Raw genomic sequence first — 11,035 nt, forward strand, 5'->3', positions numbered from 1 at the left:
TGTAAACATGCTGCTTGTGAGAAAGTTGAAGGGAACAATATGATGTTGACGATTCCTTTCATCCCAGAGATCTCTGCTCCTTGAGCACATCGTAGACGTCGTCCACATTGCTTAGCCTTTCGAAAAAGGGGATCAGATCGTGGAGCTCGCTATCTGATGTGTCATCAAACCAGGATTCGACAGGAACCTACAGGATTAAAACATTCATATGCCATCTTCAGTATTTACAGCCTTAGAGAAAGTTTTCATTAAAATCATACCGCATTGTCTGGGTGGAAGATATAGGAGGCTGGGGAGTTATCGATGATGATGACTTTATTGAGATCTCTCCCTAAATGGCTCAAATCTTTGACATAATTCCCTTTGTGGAAGACGCATGCCTCCCTGAAGAGACGGCTTCGGAAAGCTCCCCATTTGTCCAAGACATCTGACACAGGATCTGCATACTGTTTAAAAATAAATAAATTAAAAAAACAGAAGAAACCTACTGGTTAGCTAGAAACTGTTACTGTAGAACTGGGTTAGCTCTAAATGGGAGTTCATTAAGTGCTTGTCCAATAGAACCAAAAAACTGATAACGAATAATATATACAGTAATTCGTCGCTATGTCATGGTTGGCTTACTTACTTACTCGTCTGCAAATCTGGTACATTTAACATTATTGACTATTTGACGATGATGTGGCAGCAATGACTCACATAAGGACAAATAAGCTCTTTTACTTTGCAGAAAAAGCAACCTGAGGAATTTCAACTCATATTTGAAGTCACCAAATTGCTTAGTGATTCAGTGTGAACATGCCACTGCTTAACACACAAGCTATAGTCAGTTTCATGAAATAAATTCACAAATACCAACCTATCCCGAAGTATAGCAAATGCACACACTCATAACAATAAAGACAGGAACAAATGCAGGTAAAGAGCTTGATTTTCTACTACTACAGTATTGTACTGTAGTTAAAAGGCACACCACAAAGAATTTTGGGAAGCAACAATATCTGCCGGCCCTACTACCCATCCTGCCTGCATCCCGGGACTGTCACTGCAGAGCACAGTGCCTAATGCTTTACGCAGGAAATCGCCCATTTACCCCATGTCCGGATGGAATGTTGTTCATGTCATTCAAGCAGAGCACACCTACCATTTGTAGGTATGTGCTCATGTAGATTATGTGGATGGCAACCTCAAGTGGACAAATAAAATACCTGCACCTCTCTAGAGTATCACTTATTGACATTGAGTTGCATATATGAAACTTTTACATTTATATAAATAGTACAACAAATAATTTGTTGCTACTTCACTGATTTTGTCTATTGTGGTGGTTTCTGGATAAACGAGGGATTACAGTAGATAGTAATTGGAAAGGCATTTGCTCCTGATGACATTCCTGTGGAGGTATGGAAGCAACTAGGAGAGGTGGCTGCAGACCAGCTTGGAGAGGTGGCTGCAGACCAGCTTGTTCAATAGAATGCCTGAGGAATGGAGGAAAAGTGTGCTGGTGCCCATTTTTAAGAACAAGGGTGATGTGTAGAGCTGTGGGAACTATAGAGGAATAAAGTTGATGAGCTACACAATGAAGTTATGGGAAAGAGTCGTGCAGGCTAGACTCAGGACAGAAGTGAGTATTTGCGAGCAACAGTATCATTTCATGCCAAGAAAAGAGTACCACAAATGCATTATTTGCCTTGAGGATGTTGATGGAAAAGTACAGAGAAGGTCAGAAGGAGCTACATTGTGTCTTTGTGGATCTAGAGAAAGCCTATGACAGAGTACCCAGAGAGGAACTGTGGTACTGCAAGCGGAAATCTGGAGTGGCAGAGAAATATGTTAGAATAATATAGGACATGTACGAGGGCAGCAGAACAGTGGTGAGGTGTGCTGTCGGTGTGACAGATGAATTTAAGGTGGAGGTGGGACTGCATCAGGGATCAGCCATGAGCCACTTCCTGTTTGCAGTGGTGATGGATAGGCTGACAGATGAGGTTGGACTGGAATCCCCGTGGACCATGATGTTTGCAGATGACATTGTGATCTGCAGTGAAAGCAGGGAGCAGGTGGAGGAACAGTTAGAAAGATGGAGGCTTGCACTGGAAAGCAGAGGAATGAAGATTAGCCGAAGTACAACAGAATATATGTGCATGAATGAAAGAGGTGGTGGGGGAAGAGTGAGGCTACAGGGAGAAGAGATAGCAAGGGTGGAGGACTTTAAATACTTGGGGTCAACAGCCCAGAGCAATGGTGAGTGTGGTCAGGAAGTGAAGAAACGGGTCCAAGCAGGTTGGAACGGGTGGAGGAAGGTGTCAGGTGTGTTATGTGACAGAAGAGTCTCTGCAAGGATGAAGGGCAAAGTTTATAAAACAGTGGTGAGGCCAGCCATGATGTACGGATTAGAGACAGTGGCACTGAAGAGACAACAGGAAGCAGAGCTGGAGGTGGCGGAAATGAAGATGTTGAGGTTCGCTCTCAGAGTGACCAGGTTGGATAAAATTAGAAATGAGCTCATCGGAGGGACAGCCAAGGTTTGATGTTTTGGAGACAAAGTTAGAGAGAGCAGACTTCGATGGTTTGGACACGTCCAGAGGAGAAATAGTGAGTATATTGGTAGAAGGATGATGAGGATGGAGCTGCCAGGCAAGTGAGCTAGAGGAAGACCAAAGAGAAGGTTGATGGATGTTAATGGCAGTTGGCGTTCGAGAGGAGGATGCAGGAGATAGGCTTACATGGAAAAGGATGACCCGTTGTGGCGACCCCTAAAGGGACAAACTGAAAGGAAATTGAAGAAGACAGTAGGCAGTAATTATTAACCAATTTACATTTATCCTGTGAAACCGATCCTCAGCTCTTTGCTCAGCTATTTGTGTTTTTTGGGCTTTTTCTGTAACACCATAAAATTCCACAAGATGCCACCAAAGCCCTGGCTAATAAGAAAGTAGTAAATGGTGTCAAGGAAGTATTGTTGAAGTGATTCATCTGGACAATTGTAAAGATTTGTGTTTGTCAGGAAGGCGGTAACTTAAGCCTGGTTTATTCTTAAATTAAGTCTTCGCAGCATAAGTCACAATGAACTTCCTGCTCTCTCATTTCATGGTGAAGCCTTAAAAATAATCGTCAAAATTTGACACCATGCTCAGCCCACTTGTAGCCGGTATAGACCAACAAGCTTGGCAATTTAGCATCTGTCTTGCGTACCAGTTTGGAATTGGGTCTCATTTGGGCGAAATACCTATAAGGAGTTCATCACTATGAGCTACGGAATTGGCCCCAAATGGATGCTTCAATGCCAAATGGCTGACTTCCTGTTCAATTTCGGGCACGGCTCCTTGATACTGTTTTATGCATACTTTTATAATAGACATCCACCAAATTCCATGTGGATGCAAATTAGATTTGAATTAGATTTTCTCTAAATTTCCAGGTGGTGCTACTGAGTAGGTTTTGGGTGAGGGTTGTTTTTGGCTACCCAAAAAATACATACATTTTCACTAGCACACATGCGCTTGCGAAAAAAATTCTGTGATGTTGAGACCTGCAAAAAACGCTATTGCCCTTGGCTGTAAAATTGGCCCACAATTGAAGTTGTTGGTGTTAACAATAGCTCAACAATAAACAATAAAAAATTAAAGCAACACAAACGTCAGAATGACATCCCAGCCATGCGAAGCATTGGTTTTAAAAAAGCAGGTGCCATATTACCCGTAAAGTCCAGCACATTCTTTACTGTGCACCTCTCAGTCAACAATGTACAGTTCAATGTAAAAGACAGCCAACCAACCTTTGAGAGGCTTGCGGTGAATAAAACACATTCAAACATCTCTCCCATTCGCCTGAGGAATTCATCCACGTGGGGTCTCTTTGATACATAAACCTGAATGGGCAGGCAGAGAAAAAAAAGGATAGAAATGTAAAATTTGAGACCTGTAACATGAGCAACATAATGACGTTGAAGTACTAATGCAGTACCTGGTGGGCTAAAAGTAATTACACACTTTAAATGTTTATAATTTCATTACATTAAGACTTGTTTATAACGAATACATTTATTATACACAGTTTAATCTCAGTAATGCTTGACAGGTCGTCCTTCAACATTGCAACATTCCTCAAACCAAAACACGACACTGCCACACGCTCCCCAATACAAATTCCCATCGTCATCAATTTCAATAAAACTGTCTAGATGAACTATTTTAAATTATAGTATTATAGAGTATAGACTATACTCTATAATACTATAACTTAAAAGGATACAGTATTGTGTATCCCTTATTGTTTTATTGAAGGTCTCTACACCATTTGCACAATGGTCACTGCACCAGACTATTGTTCTATTAGTCATTTCAAACTGCTCTAATTGCTAGAGGACTGCATCATTTTGCATAATTGTCCCCCCCCCCCCCCCCCAAAAAAAACAAAATTGTAATAATTGTTTTTTTTTCCTTTTATTGCTCAGTGACTTTAAAAAAAAATGTTTTTATGTCTCAAGCGTATTCTCTGTCAATTGACTGTCTGTTGTTGTACTAGAGCGGCTCCAACTACCAGAGACAAATTTCTTGTGTGTTTTTGATATAGTTGGCGAATAAAGATGATTCTGATTCTGATTTTGTCCGCCCTGTCTATTGTTCACCAATTATTGGGACTTCATTGTACAAAAAAAAAAGAAAAGAAAAAGGAATTTGAAAATGGCAGAACATTATTTTGGCATAAGACTACTTTGCCTTGTAATTACCAAAAATAGGACAAATATATAGCTATTCTTTTTACAACTGACTCCCCAACAATATTCTATATCTATTTCTGTTCTGATGTCAATGAGCATGTGTCTGCATACCCAAAGATTGTTTTTGAGTGTATGAGGAACCCACCTGGTGAATTGTTCCATCAATGTCCACTGGAGTGACAAAATCAGCATTGTTCACTGGCTGTTAAAAAAAATTCTTTATGATTAAACATGAAAAACGAAGCTAAGTTAAGTTAAAAGCCAGCAAAAGAAAGAAGTCAGGGGTGAATCTGTTTAACACAATCATGATCATTCCTTGATCTTTGTTAATCATTAATGAACAGGTCATTGCAACCCCATTATCATGGTGAATCTTTTCAAAATTATAATCCGAGTTTGAAACCAAGCTCAGGCAAAACATTTTTATAATTTAGTGTCTCCAATCTACCTAGGATACCTGCTTGCAATCAGTGCTCATTTGAACAAATTCGCTGGTGAGTTTGCCAAAGTACCAACCCTAGAAATTGGCCAAAATGGCTGTTTCATACCAAAATGGCTGACTTCCTGTTTAATTTAAGGAACAGGTCCGTGACACTTTATGATAGACGTCTGCACCGATTTTTGTGTCGATTGGGTAAGATAGAGTATATACTGTATAGTGTTGTCACTGATGGTGGAGTGGTACTTTCGCCTTAGTTCGGTGCGGGCACTGTGGGCTCAGTTCCCACTCAGTGACGGTGTGAATGTGAGTTTGAATGGTTGTTTGTCTCTATGTGTGCCCTGGGACTGACTAACAACCAGGTCAGGCTGTAGTCCGCCATTCGCCCGAAGTTAGCAGGGATAGTCTCCAGCAATCCCTGAACAGGATAAGCGGTGTAGAGAATGGATGGATATGTAGTGTTGGGGGGGGGGGAGGCATTTTTTTCTAACTCTCCAGGGGGTGCTAGTGAGTTAATTTTGTAGTGTAGCGTTTGGGACTCCTAAAATTCATAAACAAATCAAATGACACCAGGAAGGTGACATAAACACATAAATTGGAACTAAAGTGATCCAATTGTTTACAATGTACTTGCATTGAGCAACTTGGATGGCATTTTACGGTAACTATTACATTTAAGTACCCATCGAATTGAATTATTTTCCTGGAAAGGTATCAGTGTTGTTTTTGGTGTGTTTTCTGCACATTAATAGCCTTGTTACGTACATACAGTGAGCGCTCCTCTTTGCTTATTGCAAAGATGGACTTTACTCATCTAAGTCATTCTGTTTACATGTAGCTCTTAGCAATATCCAGTGACATCTTTTGAGGACAATCTGTAGCCGCAGAGTGTATTCATGTTGCTAGGAATCCATTACATAATTCTGACGCAACACACAAGAAGCGATAGAAGCGATAACTTTGCTCCCTGAATTCTTTCTGAAAAGGTGTGTCGCTGGTTAAAAATAATGTAGCGACTACTGTATATTTATACAGACTGTTTACATTTGTATCTGTCTCATTTATTACATTTAATTGCACTGGAAATAAGAATAACATTGCAGTCCGTAAGTGAAGAACATTAAAGATGTAATGGATGCATTTTGTGCTCATTGGATGAATTAAGCCCCTTTTGGAGCCTCAGTATGCCTGAAAACCTATCCTGGTCAAAATGTATGTATTTTCAGGGTCCCAAACACGATCCCTAAAAACGTTCTCAGTCGCGCCCATTGGGTAGTTTAAAAAAGAAAAAAAAAAGCCCCTGACACTTCAATCATCAAACAACACGACACTAGGTGGACATGTCTTTCATATTTTGACACATGACAAAGTCTCAAAGAAACCATGCTCTGGATTGAACATGAAGTTGGACATATTTGGCAAATTCCAAGGCTCCTTTTTTTTTTTTTTGGACAAAGTCCTGATTCGGGGTTTCGCCCAATAGGACAAGGTACCCTTGACAGCATTTTGACTCATCTTTCAAAACCCACAGTAAATTGTGTTCTGTGACAATGTAGGCACCAAACCTACCAAAAGAAAGAGTTGACTCCGTTATTTCACCAGGAACATTTTTTTTGTTTTTGTCTTTTTCCATTCTTTGGTAGTCAGCTGTAGAACACAGGCTGGTTTAACTAAAAACACCGGTTTCTTACAAGACAGCAGAGAAAACACACTGTTTGTGAGAAGAAACATGTCAAGCAAAACAGTGTCTTTGCCGCTAATATTTTTTGGTTTTGTGACACCTCATACTGTAAAACAATAAATACAAACCTGAGAAAGGGCTTTCTATGGCAAAATAATAATTTATATATACCGATATGTAACTAAAACAAACGCGTTGTGTGTGTGACACTGACTCACCATATGGCTTGAGTTGAAGATCTGTGGCTTTTTATATGCCATTCCTCATTCACTCCATGATCTGCATAATCTTTTCTGATGATTGCGACACACATTTTCTACTACCTACCGCAATGCATACTTTGTTCATTCTATATACAGTACTGTATATACATACTCAGTCACAGTGTGAGGTGCTGAAACGTGTTGGCATTTGTCTCCCTCAATCGACCTGACAAGCCGTGATTCACCAGGTAATCATGATCTGCAATTCAAAAGTTGTGCTTATCTCAAACCCAAAGCGATGCAATGCTGTGTCATCTGCAGGGATCTGTTAGTCAACTACACTGGTTTACAAACCATTACACTGGTTTGCACACCATGCGCTGGGCGAGACACTCTTCCATGCCTATCCGTTAAAAAACATACTTGGCAAATAAACAGGTATGCTGATCGCTGTCTGTAAACGGTTGGATTCCAGTTGACTAATATAAACGTTCATAGCAGTGAATGAGTTGATTGTGTATGTTAATGCTTAACAGCGGGAGCGATGCAGACATCGACCGCTGAGAATATGTACAGTGTACAGAAAAGCTGGTCACGCTGACCAACTTACCGTGAAAGAGCTGTGTACTAAGGTTTCGTCCAAGTCAATGACCACACAGATCTTCCCTGTATCATGGGATTTCAGTTGTGGTAGCAGTGCTTTCGTTGGTACCTGGGAATAAAAAAAGGACAGAAGCCCACCTCAATTTCTTTGACAACATGTATCCGAGTGTAAAAAAGGATATGATGTTTGAAATTAATGACTGTGAGTTAGGTATGCTTGTTGTTTTAATGATGGCTTTTAGAAGCTGCTCCGGCTGGTGCTGTGTCGACAGAGCATGCATGGCACTCTACTTTGTCCCATCCTAACATCATCACTCTGATTCTAAAAACAAATTGGGCAACAGATCAACTGCTTGGTAGAGTGAAGTGCTACGAAGGCTGATTGAAAGAGATACGCTACACTCTCCCAAGTCTCACGCAATGTGATCTTTTTATACATATATATGCTGAACAATTGTCTTATTGTTGACAAACCAGACAGTAAGGAGGTCAGATTGATCTTTTTTTATTTGTATAATCATTCATCATTGCTATTTGTCTACAAATGGTAAAGAAAATTAACCTCTTGGTTGTTGAAACCAATCGAGAAAAGTCTAGTTGCCTTCATTACCATGACCTGGATGACTAAGAATCTACACAGACAATTGGTATTTACCTGTGTATTTGGCGGTATGCAGTACTCGCAGTCACAAAATTCATCAGCGTCACTATCACAGCTCTCATCCTCCGAGTCCTTGGTCCTTCTGTTCTGTGCGAGAGGGTCCCCTTCTTCGGTCTTGTCGTAGTCGTAGACGACGCTGTGAATGATATCTCCCCGTACTTGTCTCGAGATTTCAGTTGAACCGGAATCTTCATTTGAGTTCGCTCTTTCTCCTCTCACAAAGCAATAGTCATTCACTTTACCGATTTGACTTTCTTCAGGACAGACGGCATGCGCTTGAGCATGTTGAAACTCACTCTTGCTCTGGGATGCAACTGAATGATCTTCACTCCACGATGAAGCTCTTGCACTGATCATCCGATCATTCAGAACAACAAAGCCATTCAAGGATTGTTTTGCTGTCATCTGAAGGCTTTGAATTTGAGATGTGTAGTATTCCTCAATCAATTCAAGAGTCTCATGTTCACGTTCCCTCAGCGACCAATATGACTCCTTCTCGGAACAGGCACGGAACATAGCTTCCTGGGAGTAAGATATGTTAGGTGGTTCTTTGCTAGGCTCTTTGTTGTCAGTACCCACTCTCGAAATATCATCAGATGTGTCACCTTTGACAAGGATGTTTTGAACATATGGTACATTCATTAATTCTGTAACATTGCAAGTTTGGGCACCATTTACATTAGTCTCCTCATAACTTTCACCATCAAGTTCATGTTCTGCTTTGCATTTTTCTGGTCGGGCCTCTGACTCACTTCTCAGACTTGGATCACAACCATAAACGTCTCCAAGATCTTTTTCTGAAGAGTAAAAACATGTGTCATTCATTTGTGGATTCATTTCTGGGACATTATACGCATTTTGTGGTTGTTTCTTGGCCTTCAGTTGGTCACGATACAGGCAATCATGGATGTCTCCTCCATCAAAGCAAGAGATGTAATGTTGTGGTTGTGTAAAACTTGGACCATAATAGTCACCTCTATCAAACAAATCAAAGTAATCTTCAAGGACAAAGTTAGATGTTTTCTTTTCATCGTGAACACGCTGTGTGATGTTGCATTGTTCTTCATCATCATCAAATGATTCCCACTGGGTCTGCTCATCACTTGAATATTCCTGAATCTCTTTTTCATATTCGGATCCTAATGAATCCAAGCTGTTTTCGGATTCATCTGCACAAGTCTTGAAGGATTTACTCTCAGAAGAAGAGCCATCTGAGGAGTCTTCTTCCATAAAGAACCCTACAAAGGTCTTGTCGGAGTCGTTCTGCTCTGATGTCTGACTTGTTTCATTTAAGTCTTCATCTCCCCTTGTGTTCAAGTGATCTGTGGCCCTGATATGTCCCTCATTTTCAACGAAGTAAACTTGCATAAGTGTTCTTCGATGTAAGCAGTTAACGTCTTCTGAGACAGTACAAGGCTCGTCATCACTGCTCCTTTCCTGGCTACTATCTGACAAATACCCTCGCTCATCATTGTCATCTGCTGCCATGCTTTGATTTTGGATGTCATCGTACTCACTGAGTTCTGTATCACAGTCCGATTCATCCGCTGACTCAGAAGCGTTGGGTACGAAACCATTCATCTCATGTTTCTCACAGTCTTTAGTCGATGTTTCTGGCTCATATTCAAGGCACTTGTACTGCATACCAGAGGGCTTGTATTGTTGTGATAACTCCAGCTGCTCTATGTATTCAGACGTACAACTGCAGGTTTCACCCTGCTCAGAGTTTACGTCGGATTTATATACCGCTAAGTCCAAATACTCAAATGAGTGATGGGTGGGCTCAGGCTGTTGGAATACGTGTTGTTGTTCTGTGTAGCAGGGACTACCATTGTGAGCTGAACTATGATTAACAGTGGGCTCAAAGGTCCTGGAAGGTCTCCAGTGCCATCCTTCTAATGGTTGGCTTAACCTGAAAGTCTTATCATGGATTGTGACGCATTCTAGAATGCTGCCAAATTCTGAATATTGGTCAGCTCTCTCAGAGTCTCCCTTACCTTCGTAGTTGTTACAATGTTCCATGCAAAGTCTGGAAGGGCTAACTTCTCGACCGGCAACCAGCTGTTCAGAAAGTTCTACAAGGGCATTACCATCAAGTTCAGCACTTCCATTATCTTCTGTTAACTTGGCAACCTGGCATTGCTCTGTAAGCATGCTGTCAGTCGGTAGCGTCCCTTCTCCGGAGGCGTCCCTCTGCTCACTTTCTTCCAAATACATCACAAAGCCTTTTCTTTTTCCAGTTCCGTGTCTGTGCACCATACCATGGAAGGTCTGGCTCTTAACTCGGGATCACACAGAGTCAAAAGTCCAAATGACTTGCTTGTGAGCCGTCACATCCATGAGCAGAGAACATCCGCAGAGCTGGCAGGGAGGGGGCATGAGACCACAGCTCCCCTGAGAAACAGGAGCAGCATGCATGTCGAATTGACAGTTTGTCACAACCAAAAACCGAACACTGGACTCCACCCCCCTTTTCTCAGAGACTGAGCCATTTATTTTGGGGGCTTGGAAAGAAGTGACAAATTACTCCTGAAATATCAAACCTTTATTAAAGGAAAACTAATACATAAATCTGAAGGTGACCACAAAAGATATCATGGTTATCTGATAACTACGTATGAAGTTGTTCCCCAATAATACTACCACATAACAAATTAGTGGCAAACGTTTAAGGGTTAAAGGCCAGCAATCATTGTCTTTGTATAACTAAACCAATTAAACATTT

General features: G+C 41.0%; 1 protein-coding gene across 1 annotated transcript; it reads right to left on the minus strand.

Annotated features, from left to right (window-relative positions):
• Nucleotides 1-58: 58 nt before the first annotated feature.
• Nucleotides 59-8,667, minus strand: LOC133410606 (carboxy-terminal domain RNA polymerase II polypeptide A small phosphatase 1-like). The gene is made up of 6 exons (XM_061691998.1): nt 8,305-8,667; nt 7,657-7,758; nt 4,869-4,925; nt 3,779-3,871; nt 261-446; nt 59-187 (listed from the first exon to the last, which is right to left on the minus strand). Exons 1-6 carry the CDS (start codon nt 8,665-8,667, stop codon nt 59-61), a joined length of 930 nt encoding a protein of 309 aa, XP_061547982.1.
• Nucleotides 8,668-11,035: the final 2,368 nt, after the last annotated feature.

This window comes from Phycodurus eques, chromosome 12, assembly GCF_024500275.1.
Source record: "Phycodurus eques isolate BA_2022a chromosome 12, UOR_Pequ_1.1, whole genome shotgun sequence".
Classification (NCBI taxonomy): Eukaryota; Metazoa; Chordata; class Actinopteri; order Syngnathiformes; family Syngnathidae; genus Phycodurus; species Phycodurus eques.